The sequence below is a fragment of the Protopterus annectens genome, chromosome 9.part0 (assembly GCF_019279795.1).
Source record: "Protopterus annectens isolate FY-2018-M chromosome 9.part0, PAN1.0, whole genome shotgun sequence".
NCBI classification, from domain to species: Eukaryota; Metazoa; Chordata; order Ceratodontiformes; family Protopteridae; genus Protopterus; species Protopterus annectens.
This window is the reverse complement of record NC_056743.1, coordinates 628,580,994-628,605,992: the sequence shown is the minus strand read 5'-3', so window position 1 is coordinate 628,605,992 and position 24,999 is coordinate 628,580,994. Positions and strand designations below refer to the sequence as shown.

General features: G+C 43.2%; 1 protein-coding gene across 2 annotated transcripts in view; it reads right to left on the bottom strand.

The window, feature by feature from the left end:
- The window catches only part of GPSM3 (G protein signaling modulator 3), a 778,689-nt gene that overhangs the window by 308,728 nt on the left and 444,962 nt on the right, over window positions 1-24,999 (bottom strand). For both annotated transcript variants that reach the window (XM_044083194.1, XM_044083195.1), the window contains exon 4: window positions 8,929-9,282. In XM_044083194.1, coding sequence (XP_043939129.1) covers window positions 8,929-9,282 — 354 coding nt within the window. The remainder of the gene's footprint in view (window positions 1-8,928; window positions 9,283-24,999) is intronic.

Here is a 24,999-nt window from a genome sequence, read left to right as displayed (position 1 = left end):
TAATTCAGAAGGCAACCGCTTTGGGATCCAGGATGATCCTCATTGCCCCTTACTGGCCTTGACAAATTTGGTTCCTGTTCCTGCATCACCACCTGCTGGAGCAGCCATGGAATCTGGACCCAGTGCCAGACCTCTTGGTCCATCAGTCGGGCGGGTTGCACCAGTCCCTTCAGTCTCTCAACCTTACAGTTTGGTTGCTCCACTTCCAATGTTAGCCAGGCTTCTGCTAATTTCTCAGCCGGTGCGTGAAATCATCCTTTCTTCGCACAAATCTGCCACCAGGAAGACTTATGCTAGTAAGTGGAAAAGTTTCTCCTTCTGGGCAGAGGCTAGGAATATTGACCCTTTTACTGCCCCTGTCCATCATGTTTTAGGTTTTTTAGCAGAGCTCTTTCAAGCTGGTTCCTCCTCTGCCACCATTAGGGTCCAATTAGCTGCTATTGCAAATTTCCATGCTAGCCTGTCAGAAACCAGCATCATGTCCCACAAACTTTGCAAGGCCTTTCTCAAAGGAACTTTGTTACTTAGACCCCCGGTCAGGGATCCCCCGCCTCCGTGGGACTTGAACTTGATTTTGGCTTCCTTGATTCTCCCCCCCTTTGAACCAGCGGCTTGCTGTTCCTTAAAATTGCTCTCCTTGAACACTCTCTTTTTGGTAGCCATCACATCAGCTAGGAGAGTTTCAGAACTTCAAGCCCTCTGTATTTGTCCTCCTTATCTTGTGTTTCATAAGGACAGAGTTTCACTTAGGCCTAATCCTTCGTTTTTACCCAAGATACCATCTGAAACAAATCTAAATCAGTCTGTTGATCTGCCCGTATTTTTTCCTAACTATTCGAACAAAGCTGAACAAAATTTGTGCCGCTTGGATGTTCACAGGCAATTATATTTCTACTTGGACAGGACAAAGCAAATAAGAAAATCAGACCAACTTTTCCTATCCTATGCTGAGGGCAAACAAGGACGGCCAGTTTCCAAAGTAACCTTATCCATGTGGTTGTCCTCTATTATTACCTTGATTTATTAACTCAGACATAAACAACTCCCTGCTAAACCTAAAGGTCATTCCACCAGAGCATTGGCTACATCGATAGCCTTTCAAGCAAGACTACCAATGGAATCTATTTAAGCCTCAGCCAATTGGGCCACTCCTCATACATTCATTTCACATTATAAGTTGGATGTGGCCTCTAGGAATAAAGCTGAGTTTGGTTCCACTGTGCTCAAGAGTCTGTTCCAATGAGCCACCCAGGACTAAGGTGCTAGGGACACTGTCCCATCCAGCAAGAATGAAGGTGAGATAGACAACTTAACATTAAGAAGTTATGTACCTACCATAACGTTCCATGTTAGTTGTCTTCTTCTCGCCTTCTTTCTTGCATCCCACCCTCCATCCCCCTAGCCTGGTCAGACCGAGAAGAGTCCCCTTTTGGGGCCTTCTTTCTCTGGACATCTCTGATGTACATTGTGTCCTCCTCTCTCTTTGTACTATAGTTTTCCTTGTGGTTGGACAATTGTCCTTGAATCTTCCCTGGTGTTAGCTCTGCCAAACGAAATCTGGGGATCTGACGCCTAGCATTGTGGGATATAGGGAGGGCCTCGAGCCAGTAAATAGCTCTCGAGCTTTAGTAGATTTCCGAATCAGAGCCAAGGATCAGCTCTGAACCCATCCAGCAAGAAAGAAGGCAAGAAGAAGACAACTAACATGGAACGTTATGGTAGGTACATAACTTCTTATTCTCTAATCTCTGATCATACCATTTCCTCTCCATCCTACCCATCCTCCTGATGGATTTCTTCCTTACTGCCTCCAAGAGCCTGTTTAACCTCTCCTGTATGACATCCAGCACTCATCCCACTACTCAAGTTGCTTTCTGACCAGGGCCTAGTAGAGCAAGGGAATTACTTTTTCTCTGGTGTTTTATCCACTGATCATATCTGTCAACTTTCTGTTTGCTGCTTCCACCACCCTCTGACTCTGCTCTTGATGCTCCAGTACAACTTGATTAACACAACCAGATTATTTTCCTTGTAACATCATCAGTTCCGCACCCCTCCAGCACAACTTGATTAACACAACCAGATTATTTTCCTTCTGATAGCATCAGTCCCACTCCATCCAGTACAACTTAATTCACACAACCAGATTCTTATCTGACATCATCAGTCCCACTCCCGTCCGGCACTACTTGATTAAAACAATCAGATTATTTTCCTTCTGATATCATTAGTCCCACTCCATCCAGTACAACTTGAATCACACCACCAGATTATTTTCCTCCTGATGTCATCAGTCCCACTCCCCTCTAGTACAACTTGATTCACACAACCAGATTTTTTTCCTTCTGACATCATGAGTCCCACTCCCCTCCAACACAACTTGATTCACACCACCAGGCAGACTTCTTTCTGATGTCATCAGTCCCACTCCCCTCCAGCAACTTGATTCACACCACCAGATTCTTTTCCTTCTGACATCATCAGTCCCACTCCCCTCCAGCACAACTTGATTAACACAACCAGATTAATTTCTGACATCATCAGTCCCACTCCACTCCAGCACAACTTGATTCACACAACCAGATTCTTATCATTCTGACATTAGTCCCACTTCCCTCCAGTACAACTTGAGTCACACCACCAGATTCTTTTCCATCTGACATCATAAGTCCCAATTCCCTCCATGTACATTTTGATTCAAACCATCAGATTTCTTTCTTTCTAACATCATCTGTCCCACTCCACTCCAGCGGAAGTTCATTAACACAACCAGATACTTTTCCTTCTGACATCATCAGTCCCACCCTCATCCAGTGCAACTTGATTCACACCACCAGATTCTTTTTCGTCTGACATCATCAGTCCCACTCCCCTCCAGTACAACTTAATTCTCACCACCAGATTATTTTCTTTCTGGCATCATCAATCCCACTCCCACCAGCATAGCGTGATTCACACCATCACGTTATTTTCCTTCTGACGTCAGTTCCACTCTCTTCCAGCACAACTTGATTAACACAACCAGATTCTTTCCCTTCTGACATCATCAGTCAAACTCCCATCCAGTACAACTTGATTAATACAACAAGATTCTTTCCCATCTGACATCATCAGTCCCAGTCCCCTCCAGCACAACTTGATTCACACCACCAGGTGGCTTTCTTTCTGATGTCATCAGTCCCACCCCCCTCCAGCAACTTGATTCACGCAACCAGATTCTTTTCCTTCTGACATCATCAGTCCCAACCCCCAGCACAATTTAATTAACACAACCAGATTCTTTTCCTTCTGACGTCATTAGTGCTACTCCCATTCAGAACAATTTGATTCACACCACCAGATTTTTTTCCTTGTGACATTATCAGTCCCACTCACTTGCTTGATATTTCTCACTGGGTTGTTATAGTATAAGTGCAGTACTTTGCATGGGTCAGAACTGACCACACACACCTGGAATAATTGCAGGCTAAATCACACACTAGTAAATCTCCACACAAGCCTTAAATAAAAGCAGGCTAAATCACACACACACACACACACACACACACACACACACACACACACACACACACACACACACACACACACACAAACTCTCTCTCTGCCATCACTTCCCTCACTTAGTCAGCCTTTCCATATCATTCCTTTGACTCTTCCCTTTATACTCCACTGATAAGGTTACTTTGTCATCTGCAAAGAGGTTGATTTAGTTTTTTTGCTTTCTCACATATGTCACAAATGAAGACACTGAAGAATATTGGATACAAGACCCATCCTTGAAATCCTTGTAATATTCCATTAATTACATCTCTTATTTCTGTCAATGCTATTGTTGCAGCAACCTTCTCTATATAATGACTTCCATGTATGTTGAAGCAATGGATGATCTGCCAAAATGTTGTTCAGAATCTTGAGGACCCCAGAAGTTAGCTCATCTGGTGTCTCTGCCTTTATCCTCCTTTAGAGCACTTAGTTTCTGCACCACCTGCTATGTTCAGCTATCCATCCACCCACAGCTCTCTCCTCTCTGCACTACTTTCCTGTCTTAAAGGTACTCTGCACTTATCTTTGTGAAAACAGAGACAAAGTATTTATTCAATAGCTCTTCTTATATTCTTTCTTCCACAATTTATGCTATATCCTGACTTAGTCTGGCCACATCCTTCCTTCTTTCCATTCTTCCTTTCTGCAGTACATCTGGCCACATCCTTCCTTCTTTCCATTCTTCCTTTCTGCAGTACATCTGGCCACATCCTTCCTTCTTTCCATTCTTCCTTTCTGCAGTATACATAAAAAATACTTTGTTCCCCTTCTGGACCAATTCTGCAATCTCACTGTCAGCTTGTACCTTTACCTTTAATGCCCTTTTCTCATTTGTTTGCCTTTCTTCTTATTTCCTTGTATTGCACCTCTCTGCTATCCCACCCCTTCACTTCTGTTCCTTGTCTACTCACTCTTTAGCCCTAATTGCAAACCTCATATTTGTACATATCCAAAATGGCATTCTCTTCCTCCCTTTATATTCAAAATGGCATTCTCTTCCTTCCTTTATATCCAACATGACATTCTCTTCCTCCCATTATATCCAAAATGGCATTCTCTTCCTCCCTTTATATCCAACATGGCATTCTCTTCCTCCCTTTATATCCAACATGGCATTCTCTTCCTCCCTTTATATCCAAAATGGCATTATCTTCCTCCCTTTATATCCAACATGGCATTCTCTTCTTTCCTTTTAGCTCAGCCTTCGTAGTTTGTCCATAACCCTAAGTACTGTCACTGACACATTTCCCTAAAGTGGCCACCGCTTTCTCTCCCACATGAATGCATAATGTATCCCACCCCTCAAAATCTGACACCATTTTTTTTTGGTTTGTTATCCAACCTATAAAACTAAATTATAGAAGAGCATAAACACTGTTAGCTAATGGCACTTTCACATGGGTATCCCAGTTCCCCTCCCTCCATTTTGGCTAGGACCATACACAGTATTCTGTCCTTTGTGGTACAGTCCCTCAACAGCTCAGTCAGCTCTAAGTCCCTCTGTACCTTAGGCTTTGGTATTTCCCAGTCTAAACCTTGTTATTTCAGATCCTCCATGAATGTAGCCTTTCTTCTCCTACCCAATTCCCTGATCCCACTCTCCCAAGTCTTTCATCACCTATTCTCACCCTTTAACATATTTTGTAGCCAATACTCTGTACTGACCCCACAATTCTCCCTTCTTTCCTCTGCAGTTACACCAGTGAGCATACTCAGTATTCTGCCCATCACTGATTGAGGCTACCCCTTCCTCCCATGACTCTGTGTACTGCATTGTCATACTATCCAAAGAACTTCCAAATCCCCTTGCTTGTTCCTCTTCTATGTTCTGTGCCTGTTTTCTGTGCCCTGCCTATTTCCTGAGCACATGCCCTTTACTTCAACTTGGTTAAAGGTACATTTTTTATTCATGTCGAAGCACTGCTATTCCTTTTCGGCTAAGGTAGAACCTGTCCCTGAGATACAGCTGGTCTCATTGTTACATCTTCTATAACCCCTGCCAATCCCAAGTCCTTCAATTTGTCATCATCCTTATTATTCATCTCTTTACTTGTGGATGGTTGCAGGCACAGGTAACACTTCTGAGAATGCTACCTCCAATCCGTTTTCTGGCATCTTTCTGCTACCTTCCTGGCCTTACTTGTTGCCTTTTCTGTAGCAGATCAATGATGCCTACCTTCACCACAACATGCATCCATGACTCCCCCTTGATCACCTCCACCAATGTCTTGCTAAGCCTAACAACTAAAACTTGTTTCACTGTATTGTGGTCTTTCCCATATCATCTACCAAGTCTCTTAATTCACCTTGTAGGTCAAGTCTCGATCAACAAAACCTTTTCTCTGTTCTTGCACTGGCTCTCCTCTCCTGCCTGATGTCACTTTCCATTCTACCTGCAACTTCTCCAAATCAATTTCTCCCTTTTCAGCCTTTCCCACATCCTTGTCAGTTGCTTCCCTCCTTGTAATAATGTTGACCCCCTTCCCCTTCCTTCTATATTCTTCCTACAAGCTCTTCATACAGTTGTCCACTCCTGGCTCGATTTCCTTTTGTTCTTCTAAGTCCCCTCCTCAGGCTGCTCCTAAACATTCTCTCCTGCCACTTTTCCTTCACTGTTTGATTACTCCTCCAGTGTGTCCCAAAAAATGGGCACTAATCTTATGACACATGCTCCCTCTACCCTTCCTTTTCCTGATTCCTGCCTGCCATGCTGCACATGTCCCTACCTATGCTCTCATATCATTCTCATTTTATTCCTGCCTGCCATTCTGTACATGTCCCCTCCTACCTCTCACCACATTCTCATTTGCTTCCTGCCTGCCATTCTGTACACATCCACTCCTATGCTCTCACCTCATTCTCATTTTATTCCTGCCTGCCATTCTGTACATGTCCCCTCCTACCTCTCACCACATTCTCATTTGCTTCCTGCCTGCCATTCTGTACACATCCACTCCTATGCTCTCACCTCATTCTCATTTTATTCCTGCCTGCCATTCTGTACATGTCCCCTCCTACCTCTCACCACATTCTCATTTGCTTCCTGCCTGCCATTCTGTACAAATCCACTCCTATGCTCTCACCTCATTCTCATTTGATTCCTGCCTGCCATTCTGCTTGTCCCCGCCTATCCTCTCACCTTATTCTCATTTGATTCCTGCCTGCCATTCTGCATGTCCCCACCGATCCTCTTATCTCATTCTCATTTGATTCCTGCCTGCCATTCTGCACATCCCCTCCTATCTGTCACCTCATTCTTATTTGACTCCTGCCTACCATTCTGCATGTCCCCACCAATCCTCTTATCTCGTTCTCATTTGATTCCTGCCTGCCATTCTGCATGTCCCCACCGATCCTCTTATCTCATTCTCATTTGATTCCTGCCTGCCATTCTGCACATCCCCTCCTATCTGTCATCTCATTCTTATTTGATTCCTGCCTGCCGTGATGTACATGTCCCCGCCTATCCTCTCACCTCATTCTCATGTGTTCCCCTACCTGCCTTCACCTATAGATTGTGAACATCTATCTCCCCCTTCAACCTTGTAATCTTCATGGATTCTTTAATACAAGTCATCTTCCTAACTTCCTTCCTTGTCTCTTCATACCTACCCCATCCCCCAATTTCCATACCTTCTTCCCGATCTCCTTTATGTCACACTCCAGCTTCTTATATGCCTCACATCTTGGTAGCCCCAGAGGTCCCTCAGCAAAAAGACCCAACTTTCCTCTTCTCCAGTCTCTTAACCTGATGGTGCTAGCTAACACTATTTTTATTGTTTATTTTTTAATGGTTTTAATGTGACTTCTCATACCTTACTATATTCTCAGACAATCATGCCAGTCAGCTGCATCATAGTTACTTCTTACCTTATAGAAAGTTATGATACTTACTATGCAATAAACGTCTAACTGAGAGACGTTTGTAATGCTCCTTTAATACTAAGCTCTACAATATAATCATTTTTGTTGAATAAAGTTAGCTATAGGAAAAAGCTGAAACATAAACAGGGTCAGTATTGTGGCTTTTGAAGTAAACAGCTATAGCAGGTGTGAACAATGTGGGAGTGGAAGAATTATTTATGCTTAATTAAAATTAATAATGAACAAATCAAGAGACACAGGGACACCCTGGAGGCATTCACAGAAAACTATTATCATCAAAACGGGATGTAAGCAACTGAGTCTGCAGATGCTTTTAATATATATAATAAGCCACACTGCGTAACTCCTCTCCAGATTCACATTAAGTAGAAGGGATGCAGCTTACTTCCATATACTTCAACAAAATAACACAGTAAAGTAAGGTTTGCTTTCTGCTTTAACACCTTAAATAATGAATGTAAAACTAAACAAACTCAACTAAGCAAATTTTAAACAAATTAATATAAGATCAGAATGAATACAATGTCAGCTACTCATCATTTGCAGCCAATTAATAAGCAAACTACACCAGCAGTTCTAGTTTTAAACAGATAGCTACTGACTCAGTGTATTCTATTAATTTTAATAACAAACTAAAGTATGCAGCAGTCCTGACCCCTTCGGCAAATTCACAGTTACTTGAGTACCACAAAGGTAATTGACACAAACTACTACATAATGCAAGAAATATAGGGTTTACCTTCTGCTTTAAGTAATTAATTCTGAATTAAAGAAAATCAAACCAAACCAAATGATATAAGCAAGTATGAAACAAAGCCAATATAAAATCAGAATGTGTCAATGTACTTAGCAGCTAGAGTCAGTAAAAAGTTAATCCAGTGTTCTGTATTAGTGCTGGTAGGTACTGATGATAAGAATTCATACTGGTATCAAATGCCACAGATAGCACCAGTAACAGCACTCCCTGACTGTAATATCTGATACTGTAACATATAGGACATCAGACATAATGACAGCTTGACAGATACCAAGAATGTCAATGACAAAGAGATGATCAGGGCACATGGCATCAGAGAGCAATCAGCAGCGTTTTGTGTTTCTGCCAGGATTCCCAGGGCAAACAGTAGTTCTGCATGTACTGTACTGAACACATCACACTGTGCTAGCCATGCTTTTGTATGTCTGCAACAGTAGGACCTACAGCATGTAGCTTTGCACATTGCTGAATGGAAGGGTCTCAGTAACATAAAACAGCTCTGTTATAAGTATTGGACATTATGCACATGTGACACAATGTTGGTATTGTGCTGTGGAGAGAGGCCTTTGAACTTGCAACTACTCAATCAGCAGTGGACATTTACTGCTGGACATCTGCTTACAGCTTTCCACTCACACTTGCATTTATAACACATTTCTTTTTCACAGTGACTGAATACCGGAATTATTTACAATGCAATACAATTCATCAGTTTAAAAAAATTGAAAACATGAGTATCTAACCTCAAGATCAGTGCCACTGCTACTTCGTAATAATGAGGGATGATCATCACACACTCTATCGAAAACCTCATCACCCTCTTCAAAGAAGCTGACACTTGTGTGTTTTTGCTTCATTTTAGGCTCTTTATTCTCTTCTCCTTCTTCCTCTTTAGTATTCACTTCTCTTCTATCTACACTGGGATCCTTTGCACCCATGATGGCACATGATCCATGTTTATCACAGTCTCCTTCATTTTGAGTTGTATCATTTTCTTTGCACTCCATAATCTCATTACTATTCAGTTCTTCAGAAGTTTCCATACTTTTGGTATATAGCACATCACCTTCAGGCTTATTGTGGGAATCCAAGATTATCTGAAACAAAATAGCAAAAAACAACAAAGTGGTCTGTCAAAAATATATTTGAGGGTATATGGAACAAAGTTTGCTTACTGGGGATAAGTAAGAAATCAAAATAGCCTTTCCATCTTAATTTTATAAATAAATACTTAAACATGCTGGAAAATATAAAATGCTAGCACATACTACTTAGAAAAAGAACAGGCTTTGAGTCTAGCTGATATATAATACTTTTAATTAACTGATGCTTAACGGTGATATGATATTTATACATCTATTTTGCCATTTAAACCTGTGTTTTCATAAGTCTGAATTTATTAGTGAAAGAATTCTAGATAAAGCCAAAAATAATGGGTTGGCAAAGGTCCAGTATCAGGGCCAGGTTTTAACTATTTCTCTTACAAACTTAGAAAGTTGATAGAATGATGGGAATTCATATCAGCATGCATTTTGTGAAGAATATAGCATCTGAAACTCAAGTGCATATCATTATTTAGTAATTTTAGTCCTCAATGATTTTAACAAGAAACAAACAATGGGATGTTGGCCTGTCTCACCTTCATTCTTAGCAGGTTGGGTTCGGAACCGATCCCCAGAACTCGGCCTTATACAAAGCTTGAGGTCTTCCACTAGCTCGTGGCTAAAACCCTATCCCATGATGCACTACAAAAGCTCCCCAGATCTCGTTTGCCGCTAAACAAGATTGGTTGCTCTTCCTCCTGGCTCTGGCTAAGTAGTTTTTTATACTTTATATTCTAAAAATTGTTAGACTTTTTTCAGTCTATTTTATTCCAGATAATTGTTACTAAGTGAATTGTTTGTGTTCTGCCTTTTCTGCAGTTGTTTTTGCTGTTGGCCGTCATTTTTTCCGTTAGGCCTTTCTTCCCCTATCCTGGCATTAATACTAGAAAGCCCATTTTAGTTAGAGGGCTTTTCTTCCCTTAAGTATAGGTTAGTTCATTTAAGTTAGAGAGCTGCCTTAGCCCATTTAAATTAGAGGGCTTTTCCCTTTGTTTTCCTGTTTAAATTCTCAAGGCTACCTCATTTAAGTTAGAGAGCTGCCTTTGCCCTTTTTAGTTAGAGAGCCTTTCCTGTGTGTTTTGGCTGATCTCTGTTGTACTTGTTAAAAAAAGAGTTGTTTAAAAGTAGTAGTAGTAGTAGTGGATTTTATATAGTCATATTTTTGTCTGCTTTTTCTCTATAGTTGTTGGTCTCCGCCCTTCGATGAGCTGATACAATTAGATACAATTAAAGGCATGGGAGTCTCCAGACTAAGTGGAACCTGTTCCTCGGAGGCCAAACAAATTCATCACCTCACCTTTAGACAAGGAATTTCTTACCAAGGGAGTCCCAGTAGATGCTATCGTGATGGCGGCAGCCACCAAAAAGGAACTTTCAGAGACGTTCTCTTTTGTCCATCTGCCAAACAAAGAGTCTCATACAATGGACAGATATGGAAAGCGCATCTTCTCTTCAGCAACTTTTGAGCTCAGATCACTACATTATCTGACTCACTTTACTAGGCTTCAGAGCAATCTCCTGAAAGAACTAGGAGATACCCTCTAGGTTTCATCTCAGCTGTCCACCTTAACCTGAGTGGTCAACTCCTCCATGAGGCTCATTTCTTATGAAGTGGATGGATCGAGCAGGGCAGCAGGTTCAGGAATTTCCCTAAGGAGACATTCCTGGATGTACTTGTGTGACTTTGCAGAACCCTTTAAAATCTTCTTTTGTGAATGCCCCTTTTGATGGCTCATCTTTGTTCGGGCCAAAAATCAAAGACACACTAATCAGGTGTGAACAAGAAGGAAAGACTCTCTCTGCCATTGAAGTCTGTTTTTCCCTACCTAACAGACCTTACCCAAAGGGTCAGAAAGGAGGAAAAATGTGGTTTCAAAAATCCCAGAGAGCTTTCCAGGAGACATGTGGTGATTCTTACCCCAGGGGCAGAGGGGGAAGTGCTAATGGAAGACACTGACTATGTGGCAGAAGTGGTCCGCAAATCCAGGGTGACAGGGAATCTTTCCTTGGTAAGCCCTTTCAGTGCTCCTGAAAGGAGGCCCACCTGTCCATCTCTGGAGGCAGTCGAGGGACACTTATCTTTGTACCCAAAAGCCTGGCTAACAATAACAAAAGACAAATGAGTACAAAGTATTGTATCTAGAGGTTACTCCATACCCTTTTCCTTTCCCGTCCCAAACACAAAAAACATCTCAGATGTTCCACACAGTCAAAAGGATCAGGCAACTCTAGAAATACAAAAGTTGCTAGACAAAAGATTCATCCAAGAAGTCCCCACAGACCAAATAGGATCTGGAACTTACTCAAGGTTCTTTTTAGTTCCAAAGAAAACAGGGGACTGGAGACCCATCCTGGATCTCAGCAAATTAAACAAATCAGTAAGAAAGTCAAAGTTTTGGATGGTAACACTGCAGTCGGTGCTCCCTTTTCTGGGATGAGATGATTGGATCTGCTCTATAGACCTGCAGACAAACTCAGCAGAGTGATTCTGATGCCTCACGAGTGGTCCCTAAAACAGGAAGTGGCGAAAATGATTTTATGCAAATGGGGCCAGCCTTCCTCCAACCTTTTTGCCACATGCATAAATGATAAATGCAGCAGCTACTTTGCCCTGATCCCCCCTCCGGGGGAGTCACCAAGGGATACACTTGTTCACAATTGGCCTTCAAGTCACCTCTATGCCTTTCCTCCCTTTTCTTTGATACCCAAAGTTCTTCAGAAAGCCAGTCACTTGGGAAGGAACTTAATACTTGTTGCCCCATACTGGCCTTGTCAAATCTGGTTCCCCTTCTTGGCCTCATCTTCAGGAGGAGCCATGGATTCTGGACCCAGTTATGGACCTCCTGACTCATGCATCAGGGACGCTCCACCCCTCTATTTAAACCCTCAAATTGACAGCTTGGCTGCTCCAATTCCAACCATAGCCAGGCTCCCTAACCTTTCTATGTCAGTAAAACATATCCTGATCTTGTCTCATAAGGCTTCAGCATGAAGGTTATATAGAAACAAATGCAAAAAGATTTTCTTCATGGGCCATGAATAATCACATTGATCTCTTCTCTGTCCCAATAGCTTCTATTCTTTAATTCCTAGCAAAGCTGTTTAATGAAGGGGCAACTGCAGCTACTATTCGGGTCCAGTTAGCTGCCGTATCTAATTTCCATTTAGGAGACTCAGGTCCTAATGTGATGTCCCACAGACTTTACAAAGCCTTTCTTAAAGGTACTCTTTTATTAAGACCACCTATTAAGGTCCCTCCACCGCTATGGGACTTGAATTTTGTCTTATCATATTTGATTCTTTTCCCTTTCAAGCCTAAATCATCATGCAATCTCAAGTATCTGACTTGGAAAACGATTCTCTTGATAGCTATTACTTCTGCTAAAAGAGTTTCAGAGCTACAAGCATTATCAATAAAGCCCCCCTACGTGCTCTTCCACAAAGATAGAGTATCCCTATGAATGAACCCATCCTTTTTACCAAAAGTATGCGCAGAATTTAACCTGAATCAGTCCATAAAACTGCCATTTTTTTTCCCAACTATGGCAACAAGGCAGAATATATGTTGCACCAATTGGATGTACATAGACAGTTACATTTCTACTTACATAGGACAAAAGATTTTAGAAAATCCGACCAATTATTTGTATCCTTTTCAGACTCAAAAAAGGGCATTCCTGTGTCAAAAGTCACTTTCAAGGTGTCTATCAGATTGCATTACCTTTGCTTACCAATCTCAAAACAAAGAACTTTCCCAAGTAAAAGGTCATTCTACAAGAGCCATTGCAACCTCTTCTGCCTTTAGAGGGAGATTACCTATTTATACCATTTGTGCTGCAGCAACATGGGCAAGGCTCATACATTTATCACTCATTACAAAGTTGATTTGGCCTCCAGAAACAGGGCCTGTATTGGGTCCACTGTTCTAAAGAATATTCTCCCTTGAGCCACCCAAGAAAGATGGTGCTAAAGCAAGGTGACCATTTTGTTACAGGACTTAAACTGGGACACTTAAGGGCTGCTCCAGGAAACCAGGTCTGCAATCCCATTCTCCCAGCCCCCATGGGAGTGGAGATAGGGCAGCCATGTCATCTCGCACCAGGACAGGCAGGTTGGCCTCCCATTCTTCACCAGGCACTGTGGGGATGCCACTCTGTGAATAGCACCACCCAGAAGGCAAGAGGCCACATGCCAGGAGGCTTGAAGTGATGCACATTCATCAGTGCCTTGCACGGTGGGGGTGAGAGACTGAGGTGTGCCACAAAAAGTGCAGAGATGGGGTGACCCAGGGCCATCTCCCCTGTGAGTTTGAAAGCCCTAGGTGAAAGGCAAAGTGGAGAACCAGTGTCATGGATGTCTGGATGAGGGACTGTCTGAGGCTTTTTGGCCCAGCAGAGTTCCATGAGGCTGTGAAGATCCCCTGAGAGGCTCCAAGAGCACGCAAGATACTGCATGATTTGGCAGAAGTTAGGAGATATGTAACCCTGGAAAAGAGCTCTCTCTCTCTCCTGGGTAGAAGTGGAACCCCAGAGGGGGGGTCAGTCCCAATGGAAGTCTGGAAGGGAGAGAGAGAGGTGGAAAGTGACTTGTACAGGAAAGCTCTTGCCTGGGTGAGGGGGTACGGACCCTGCCCCCTCTGGGACAGAAGTCTGGAAGGGGGAGACAGGCAGATAGTGGCAGGGCTGGGCAAGATCCTGCCTGGATGAGGGGGTCAAGCAGAGCTCCCCACAATGGAAGTCCTTAAGGGAGCACTAGGGCAGACAGCAGAGGGGCCTGGAGTGCTCCTGACTGGGTGAGTGGGGACAGGCACAGCCCTCCATGATGGAAGTCTTTAAGGGAGCAACTGGCAAACAGTGGTGGGGCCTAGCGAGCTCCTGCCTGGGTGATTGGGGTCAGGCAGAGCTCCCCATGATGGAAGTCCTTGAGGAAGCACCAGGGTGGACAGCAGAGGGACCTGATGAGCTGCCGGGGGAAAGGCATCCAACTTCACCACATAACTGACAGCATCCTTGAAAAATCTCAAAGTCACCAGAGCTGTTCTGGATGGGAAAGCAGGGAGACTCTGAAGCCTTCATGAGACAGGATCTGCCTCTCAGCGGCCAAGGGGAGTTCTGGAGGAGTGGACGGGATCAGAGGGAAGCTCTTCTGAGAGGGTCTGAGGGCACGTATGATCTGGCATGATTTGGCTGCCTGCAGGAGACATGCAGGTGGTGGAGTCCCCTGATATGGGGGGGGGCGCAGCTGAGGAAGGTCTCTTGGCCAGGTCAAAGGGGAGGACTGTAGGGTTTGGCACTGACAGACGTCAGTACGGGAGCATCAAGCAGATGGATGTAGGGCCTGGAGAACTCCTGCGTGGGTGAGTGGGGTCAAGCAGAACCCCCCACGATGGAAGTCCTTGAGGGAGTGACTGACTGATGGCGGCAGGGCCTGGAAGGCTCCTGGCAGGACGAAGGCATCCGACCTTACCTCATACCCAATGGCATCCCCGAAAAATTGCAAAGTCCCCAGAGCTGCGTAGGATGCGAAAGCAGGGGGAATGGTCACCCTGGGAAGCCAAGTCACCATTTAGCCTGAGCAGTCTAAACTAGGACATTTCTGTGTCCCAAAGACATTGTTTGGGATTCCGAGATGGAGACTTTCAAACTGGGACTGTCCTGGAAAAACTGGGACCATTGGTCACCTTGTGCTAAAGAAGTTTTCCCAACCTGCTAAGAATGACGGCGAGATAGGACAACATCACATAAAGAAGTTATGTAGTCACCATAACATTCCATGTGTGTTGTCCATCTCACCTTCATTCTTACATCCCACCCTCCTTCTCCCAACCTTTCACTCCTGGAAGACCGAGCTAATGCAATTAGCTATTAATGTCCTCTGACCTTCATCATTGCTCTGTTACGTATTCAGTGACCTTTATTTAGCTATATCTGCAAACAAAATCTGGGGAGCTCCCTTAGTGCATCATGGGATAGGGTTTTAGCCACAAGCTAGTGGAAGACCTTGAGCTTTGTATAAGGCCAAGTCGTAACTGGGGATCAGTTCCGAACCCAACTTGCTAAGAATGAAGGCGAGATGAACAACACAAATATGGAACATTACAGTGAGTACATAACTTCTTTTTTTATAAGGCACAACAACCAAAATTATGAGACAAAACTATGGACAATCTGCAAAATCATGTACAACTGAAAGGTATGCATGTTTTGCACAATTTTTACTCCTCTGAGAAAAACATGTAGGTCAAGAATCCTGGAGGTGAGTCCTCCTAAAGCAAGTGCTTTAAGTGAATATTAACTTGCCAACTTCTGACTAGTGAGGAAAAAAATGATCAGGTTCCCACATAATCTAGCAAGGAGTAGTATACAAAAATCTACAGCATCTGATGGATGTCTTCATCTGTGATACAGAAGCTTTATTTTGCCTGTTATTTTAATATTATTTTTATGGGGGGCGGGGGCATTGAATTTGCACTAGCATCCAAAACAGTAATCATACAAAATGTTAACGTGGATACCTTAGAAATTGTAAATAGAGGCAAATGTAATTCCAGTTTCAGATTTCTTTGCAGTATATATAAAAGGTTAGTTGCTTTAGTAGTTGACACTGAAATGTTGTTCACTCTTTGCTGAGGGTGGTCACTACATCAGGAAAACCTATTTGACAACAAGGATACATATTTTCAATATGACAGATGCATGTAGCATCTCTCAACATCTAGGGTTATAGGGTGTTAGAGTCTTTGTCTCCACAAAAAAAGGAGGCTATCAAAATGACAGCAGATGGCTTATAACTGGTTATACCTGGTTTATTTTCCTGGCTGATTTAATGTAGCAGAAATTAAGCATTTTGCTTAATATTAGAAAGAACATACTGGGAAATATTATGATGCTTTGGTTATGACAGTCATTCTTGTTTATACTGGCTCATTGCATGTAGGTAACCCAAGTGTTATTATATTACTCCACTTTGCCAATGATACACTCTCCAAGATTTAATGAATTACATTGTACTACCATGTCTCTGTTGTAAAAGCCATTGTACTACATTCATATTGCCTGTGTTTTTCTTAATTCATACCATTTTACCACAAAGGTCAGATGCTCTTCAGTTTGTTAACCAAGCCCTTTTACATTTTCTTGTCTTGTTCCATGTATATAAAGTAGCTGAATATACAGACTTCCTCAGAATTCTTGGGAACTTTTGTCTGTGAAAAAATGTAATTTTAGTCATTTATTGTCAAATGTTATTGCCTCAGTTTTAGCTTACCCAGGAAATACATTCTCTGACTTCCAAATATATATAGTGCAGAACATCCTTGGTATAATAATCAGCTTACAAGATAATTTTTGGTCATCTCTCTCTCTAGGTATGTATGTGCATATGTATATATTTTTGCAGATTCAGGGTAACTACATAGATACATGCACTAACATGTCATAAGCCATTCTTAATTAAGATTTTCTTGATCCCCTTTTAATATTTTCTTTACTGTGCAAAATAAACGGCATTACTAAATTATTAAAAGTTGAAAAATGACAGCTGTGTTAAAAGGTCAACATTTTGTGCAGATTATAAGAATGCAAATATTTTGATATAATATTCACAATGTACAGTTTGCAAATCTGCAACAAGTAAAATTTAAATGCAAAACTGTTATTGAAAGCTATGTGTGAATCTGGTGAGAGTTATACTGATGATCTTTTTTTTTTGCCCACAACTCTGAGGACTTTCTCTGGTTGTCACTCTTGGGGAAGTGGGAGTCATATTGGGGAATTGTCCATGTCATCAGTCTTCCTTGTTACAGTTCTTATATAAAAACTATGAAGCAAGCCCCCCACCCCCAACCCCCGTAACTACATATACCAGCTCTGAGATCACTCTACAGTGGGGAAAGGGCAAATTTCCCCTATCCCTGCTATTCACGATTGCGCATAGACTTAACACCATTTGAAGTGGTCAAATGAATTTTGATCACTTCTGCTGGTTTAAAAACCACCGCTTCTTCCAAATCATAGAATACTTGAACTCTCAAGCTCCTTCCTTTACCCATAATTCCCCACCAACCTAACATACCTCAGATGTAGTTTTCTGCCCATAAATTTAAGGAACAGTGAAAATTGAGAAAGGAGTGGAAGCTGGAGCTCAAACAAGGAACAGAAGTTCCTGAAATACTCTTCAATCTCTCCAGGAGTAAACCAAGGAAGGGGTAGGTGGGTGGGAAGTTGAGGAAGAATGAAAATGGACAACACAGATGGAATGTTATGATGAGTACATAACTTTTTTATCTAATCTTGCCATTTTCATTCATTCCTCAACAGTTGGGACAGAGTCCCCAGCTACCTAAATCCTGCGAGGGCTGTAAGGAAGGATATTCCAGAACACAGTTGAGCCAAAGGCTACTCTTCCCCTAGAGCCCAGCTCCAATGTGTAATGAGCAATAAAGGTATGAGGATTAGCCTAGGTTGCAGCTGCATACATATCATCCAAGGAAGTTCTAGACAAAAAGGCTGAGAAAGTTGTCATAGACCTGATGAAGTGGGCTCCTGGAGGTTTTGGTAAGGTAGACCTACTGTCTCATTAACAAATGTAATATAATCACTCAAGCATTTGGCCAAAGTCACTTTAGATACTGGTTTGCCTAATTTTGAATCAGAAAAGGAAACAAACAGTTGTTCAGATGTTTTCAAATCTTTGGTTCTGTGAAAGTAGAAAAGTAATTGTCTTTGGACAGCCAAAAGATATAACATATATTCTCCCTTGTTTGAAAAATTAAGAAATAAGGCTGCGAAGGTGATGACCTGATTAATATTTAATTTCAACAACTCCTTTGGTGAAAAGGAAGGCTTGATCCCTAAAGAAATCCTGTCATTGTGAAAAATTAAATAACGAAGTTTAGAAGACAGTGCTTGAAGTTCAGACACTCTTCTGGCAGAAGTGATAGCAACTAGAAAAACAGTTTTCCAGGTCAAAAACTTCAGATCAGACTTAGATGATGGTTTAAAGGGTGGGGGGTTGAGTCAAGGCCTGAAGAACTGAAGAACAATATTTAAATCCCAAAGGGGAGCTGGATCCTTTAAAGGAGGTCTAATTGAGGAAGTTCCTCTGAGAAAGGCTTTACAAAGCTTGGAGGAAGCTAAAGTAGAATTATCTACTCCTACATGAAAGCTGGAAATGGCTGCTAACTGTACTCTGATAGTCGAGGAGCTGGCACCCTCATTGAAAATTGCAGCTAAAATATCAAGAACCCTTAAAAATCGATGCTGTAAAGAGGTCTAAATTTTTTGTGGCCCAAAAAACAAACCTTTTCCATTTTCTATGGTAAATTTTCCTAGTGGAAGCTTTATGGGAAGATAACAAGATATGCCGGATGGGAGAAGACAGCCCGGACTGTCTAGCAATCAATGGAACTGGAGAAAACATACAGTCAACATGAGGCCTGAAATGTACGGCTGAATCATGTCTTTCAGGTGTCACAGTAGGTCTGCAGTTGGATCCAGAATCCAGGGTGGATGTAGAAGATGAGGCCAAAAGAAGGGAAACCAGATCTGATGAGGCCAATAAGGGGCAATGAGAATAACTGTGCTCTTCAATCAAGAGGCTTTTTGCAGAAATTTGGGAATAAGGGGTAATGAGAGGTAAGCGAAAAGAATACCAGAAGGCCAAGCGGGAAATAAAGTATCCCTCAAGGACTCCCGCAGTGGGGGGATCAGGGCAAAGAGCCTGCTGCACTTGTTGTTGAGGGGAGATGAGAAAAAGTTGCAGCAAGGTTGGCCCCATCGACAGAAAATCATCTCTGACACATTCATATTGAGAACACTCATGAAGCATCAGAATGGACCTGCTTAACTTGTCTGCAATCACGTTGGACTTCCCCAGGGTGTGCATTACTATCAAAAAGCGATTGTTGGAGATCGTTCATTGCCATACCATCATAGCTTCTCAACAAAGAAGGAAGATCTGGTTCCTTCTTGTTTGTTGATGTACCACACCACCAACAGCAACTTATAGGTTCATAGGTTCATAGGTTTATACTAGGCTATCTGCCTGAGGGCATTTACAAGCCTAGCCCATAGTTTTGTGGCTTACGCCACCCCTTTAGTTTGGAGAAACTATGCCCATTATTTTGCTGTGCCTCTGTCAAGCAGTGACACTGAGGTAACCCCTGGGGTATATCTGCGATCTCCCATCCATTGGTCAAGATTCCTCTTGAACAAGGCCAGCGAGGTGCTCTGCCTCACATATACCGGGATTTTGTTCCACAGCATAGGGAGTCTTTGGGTGATGAATCTATCCCTCCAGCACGTCCTATTAATAACCGTGTCGAGGTTTAAGTCTCCCGCCCTTGTGGCTCTGAGGGATCTAGATTTTTTGAGGTGAAACATGTTCATCAAATCTGGGTTTGACATGGCCTTGTATGTCAGGCACAGGTCACCTCTGAGCAAGCGGTAAGCAACTGAATAGAGCTGGAGTTCTTTCAGTCGGGCAGCATAAGACAGATTTTTGAGACCCTTTATCCTTTTGGTGAGGAACTTTTGTGGCCTCTCCAGCTGCTGCAAGTGTCGGGTCAGATACATTCCGAATGGGGCATTGTACTCAATCATTGGTCTGATGAGTGATGAGTATAGGGAGACTATGACCTCCCTTGATCTAGATGTGAATCCCTTCATGATAAGGTGGGCAATGTAGAAGGTCTTCCTAACTACTTTAGCAATATGAGTGTCGAATGAAAGGCTACTGTCAACCTGGGTCCCCAGGTCCCTGATAACTTCTTCTGTGATCAGTGGATTGCCACCTATATGGTAGCTAGGGGTAACCTTGTTTTCCCGAAGGGTATGACTATGCATTTCTTGGCATTTAACTTTAGGCCATGGCTCTGGCACCAGTTATCCGTTTCTGTGAGACCCTTCTGAAGGATATCTGTGTCAGATGTGTTTTCGACTACGGCCCAGTTTGCAGTCATCTGCAAACTTTGTCAGCCATAACCCTCCTGTGTTTGCTTGTACTTCAGAAAAGTAGATGCCAAACAAGAGTGGGCCCAGGACTGAGCCCTGTGGGACACCACTTGTGACAGGCTTTGAGTCTGACATGGCGCCAGCAACTCTGACCCTGTGGGTTCTGTCACTCAGCCAGTTTGCAACCCATCTTGTGATGTATGGGTTTACATTTAAGTTGATGAGTTTTCAATGATACCCGAGTGGGGTATTGTATTGAAAGCCTTCGCCAGGTCGAGGTAGGCTGTATGGACTGCCTTCCCTCGCCAATGGCCTTGGTGACTGTTTCAAAAGTCAACCAAGTTTAAAAGGCATGATCTGCCTTTGACAAAGCCAAACTGGGTTGGATCCAAAGTCTGCAAATTCCTATGTCTTTATTTATGAGATCCATTATGATCCTCTCCATGGCTTTGCAGATAAGGCTTGTCAAGCTAATGGGACGGTAATTTCCAGGGTCGGTGGAGGCACCGCCTTTGTGAAGTGGGACCACAGTCGCTGTGCGCCACTCCTGGGTGCGTATCTGGAGGTGAGACTAAGATTAAACAGCTGTCCTAACTGCGGGTTTAATTCCTCGTTGAGTTTGTGGAGCACACAGCTGGGGACACCATCAGGTCCCATGGATGCTGTGTTCTTTGCCTTGGAGAGAGCAGTTCTCACCTGGGCGTTAGAGATGTTTGGGGGGCTACAATCATTTGGTATAGATATCTCTCCTTTTGGGGGGGAGAAGTTTGCACTGAACCTGTCAGCCAGTATGTTGGCAATGTCTGTAGGATCAGTAATCTTCACATCATTTTGAACTAATTCTGAGCATATCTGGGAGTTTCCTCCCAGGTTTCTGACATAGCTAAAGAATGCCTTATGGTTGTCTTTTGAGTCCTTAGCTATTTTTCTCTCAAAATTAGCTTTGGATGATTTTATGAGAGCTCTTAGCTTTTAATTATAGTGATCAGCGGTGTCTTACCTTTTAAGGATTTTGCTCTATCTTGTAGTAGCTTTCTCCTTTGTTGTAGAGTTTGTTTATGGCTGGGGTCCACCAGACTGGACGCTTGCCTTTGGTACAAAGAGTCTTTGTTTTGCTTGGGATTGCCTGATCCATGCAGCCTGCAGGTGCTGGTAGAAGGCATTTGTAAGTGATTCAGCGGTTTGAGTAATGTTTACCGCTCGGGGCCCTTAAAGGAGACCACACTAGCCTTTAGAAGTGTGAGCTTGGCTTTCGAGAAGTTCTTTACTGTGCTCTTTTTATTTCGGGTGGGGGCGGGATGAGGACCTCCAGCGAGATTAGTTTGTGATCTGATCTCACCAGTGAGGGGTATACTTCCGGTGTTGAACATTGTGCTCCCATGTTCATGATGATGAGATCAAGTATGTTTTCTCCTCTTGTGGGGATGGTGACTAGTTGTTCCATGGCATTTGAGTTTATGAATTCCAGGAACGTTTGGGCTAGAGTGTTTGGGCTTGAGTAGTGTTCCCAGTCTATATTAGAGTAGTTGAAGTCACCTAGTATGATGGTGTTCGGAGATACATTTATCCCCTCCAGTGTTTTCAGGAAAGCCATATGAGGTTCCTGAGTTTGCGAGGGTGGCCTGTAACATGCTACAAATTGCAGAGCAGTCTTGCCTATGGTTAATTGCACCTGGATGGTTTCTGATGCATCGTGCGTTGCCACCAATCTTGAGGTGTGGGTGTCCTTGATGAATATGGATACCCCCCCTCCTTTCTTGGCATTGTCCGGATTTTGGGGCCAGAACGCATGATATGAGGTAAAACCTGATAGTGCTGGGGTGCTCTCAGGAGCCTTGAACCAGGTTTCTGTCACAGCACAGACATCGATGTTCTCCATACTGACAAGGGCCTTAAGTGCATGCATCTTGAGGTTGAGACTTCTGGCATTGAGCAGCATTACCCTTAGTTTTTTTTCTTTGTTGTTTTCTAGGGTGGTAGGTTTAGAATTTGAGCCTTGCCTAAAAAAGGCACTATGGGGGTGGCAAGAGCCTTTGCCAAAATCCGGAATCCCAGGGGTGACAGGTGCAAGCTGTCCCTTGCGAAGCAGCGTGGCTTGTCCAGCATGTCATCCCAGGCAAACAGACATTGGATCCCCTTTGAATGACACCAGAGTTTAAGCCAATTGTTAAAACTGATCATCTTATCTCTGTATTGTGGCATCATTCTTGGTGAAGGTAGGATACTGCTCAAGGTCAGGGTCATACCTGCTTGGGCTACATAATCAGAGAGCTCCTCAATGTCTCTTTTCATGTAGTCCAAGGAGGAACGTCTCAGGTCGTTTACACCAGCGTGGACAATGATTGAGTCGTACTTGTACCTGCTGTTGAGAGACCTGAGTGCTTGCGTTATGTGGCGGATTCTAGTGCCCGACAGGCAGATTACTGTGACCTTCTCCTTATTCAGTCTGGTGAGCGGGACATCAGTGTGTCTGACTATGGAGTCACCAATGACTAGTGTGTCTGGCATTGTGTTTGGCCTTAAGGGCTGTGACTGCTTGACACTCTGACTGTGTGGTCTATGTGTTGCAGGTGTTGTGTTCTGAGGTGGTAGTTGTTTGGGTGTCTGCTTTGGTGGCCTCTGCTGTTTTGGTAGATTTTTGATCAGAGCCTCCGAGTATGTCTTTGTGTGTTTATGTATATGATTTGAGGTTGTGATGGTATTATGTGAGACTGGGTCTATAGTGTGTGTGGTTACCTTCTCCTCCTGTCTGGTCTTGCCAGTCCTATGTTGAGAGAGCTCAGCCTCCAGTTTGGCCATGTAGTTGCATCTCTCGCATGTATTTGTGTTTTGTGGGAGGAGGAGAGGGTTGTCTGTGTACATGAGGCAATTGTAACATTGCCTCAATATTCCCAGGTTCACCAGCTGAGCAGGAGAGGACATTAGCAACTGATCCCTCGACATGCTAGAAGGAATAGACCAAAAAACTTAAAAAAGGTTCCGGGGGATGTGGGTGACCGAGAAATGGGGTTTGCCTTTTTGGGGTACTATCTATAACAAGAGTGCTGTATCAAGGTGATAAGTACTGTAGGAGCAAGTGCTGGGCTATACAGATAGAGAATAGTCTACTTTGGAGTCAAGTAGAGATAATTTTTAGTTATAGGATACACTAATTAGAACAGTAGTATAGTTTGAGGAAGGTAGTTTTAAGGGAAAATTTGAAGAGTGAACTTTAGGTAGCCCGAATAGTTTAAACCTGATTAACTGCCGCTGCCCTAGTGTGCAACGCTGGCAGCTCCGCGCTAAAACGCGCTAAAGTGTGCTTTATAGCAGGGGGCTGGAAAAGACAGGAAATGACCCAAAATGGCCATTAAACTACAAGTTACTGCCTTAAACCACTCCTCTAAGGACAAACAGGCAGCTCAGTACTCCCCACTCTCACTGGTGAGTAAAGAAACTTCCCCCTGACCAAACAAGGAAAATGGAGAAACACGGGAACCAAGACAAAGCCCGTCTGAACTGTGATAGTCCCAGTCCGTCTGAACTGTGATAGTCCCAGTTGGGAGAGTGTCTTGAAAGGCCTGTAACACTAGGATGACAGCTTTCATTTCCAAGACATGGATATGCATATTGGCCTCTTCGGGGGACCATGTGCCTTGGACTACCCTTCCCAAGAAATGCCCACCACCTGATGTCAGAGGCATTTCTGGTCACTATGGCTTTGGGCTGAGGGAGAACAAAGGGATGGCCTTCTTGTATTTGACTGGAGTGAATCCACCAGAGAAGATAATTCTTGCAAGCTTGAGTTACCTTAATCGGCCTGGATAATGGGTGTTGGAGAATAGATCACTGAGTTGCAAGTGTCCATTGGAAGATTCACATATGGAACCTGGCCAGCAGTACAAGAGTGATTGCAGCTGACATGGATCCCAAAATCTGAAGTATCACATGCACTGGAAGAGAGGATTTCTGAATAATATGTTTGACCTGGAATTGAGTGGTTTGAATCTGAGACAGAAGGAGAGAAGCTATTTGGTTGTATTGAAATGAGCACCAATAAATTCCAAAGTCTGACTTGGATTGAGTTGAGATTTGTTGTAACTGACAGATATCCCCAGATGAGAGCACATCTGGAGTAAGTAGTCCCTTGCTTGAATTAGTTGATGCCTGGTTGGAGCGGTCAGGAGCCAGTCATCCAGGTATGGAAACACTTGGAATCCCAGTAGTCTCAGGTGAGCTGCCATGCACTTGGTGAGCACTCTAGGGGCTGTGGTGAGACCAAAGGCCAGTGCTCTGAACTGGTAATGACTGTCTCCCAGCCAGAATTGTAGATATATTTTAGATCACCTGCTCATTTTGATATGATATTACGCATCCTGAAGATCTGTCGAGCATATCCAGTCGTCCTTGTGCAGTAAAGGCAGAATGGACTGAACCAGGACCATCTGGAACTTTGTATAGTGAAATGATTTATGTATTTTGCTGAGATTCAAAATTGGTCTCAAGTCCCCTGTCTTTTTTTGCACTAAAAAGAATTTTGAATAAGTTCCAGACTTTCTCTGGTCTGCTGGGACCTCTTGGATGACTGTTTTTTATAGCAGCTTTTTTATTTCTAGTGATGCTGCTTCCCTCTGACTAGGTGGAACATTGGGGATTTTCTTTGAAACTTATGGAGGACGATGGGAAAATGGTATGATATAACCTCTGGATATTATCCTCCACACCATGATTTGGATCCCTCTTGGAAATGCACTGTTTTATAGCAGCTTTTATGCTGTAC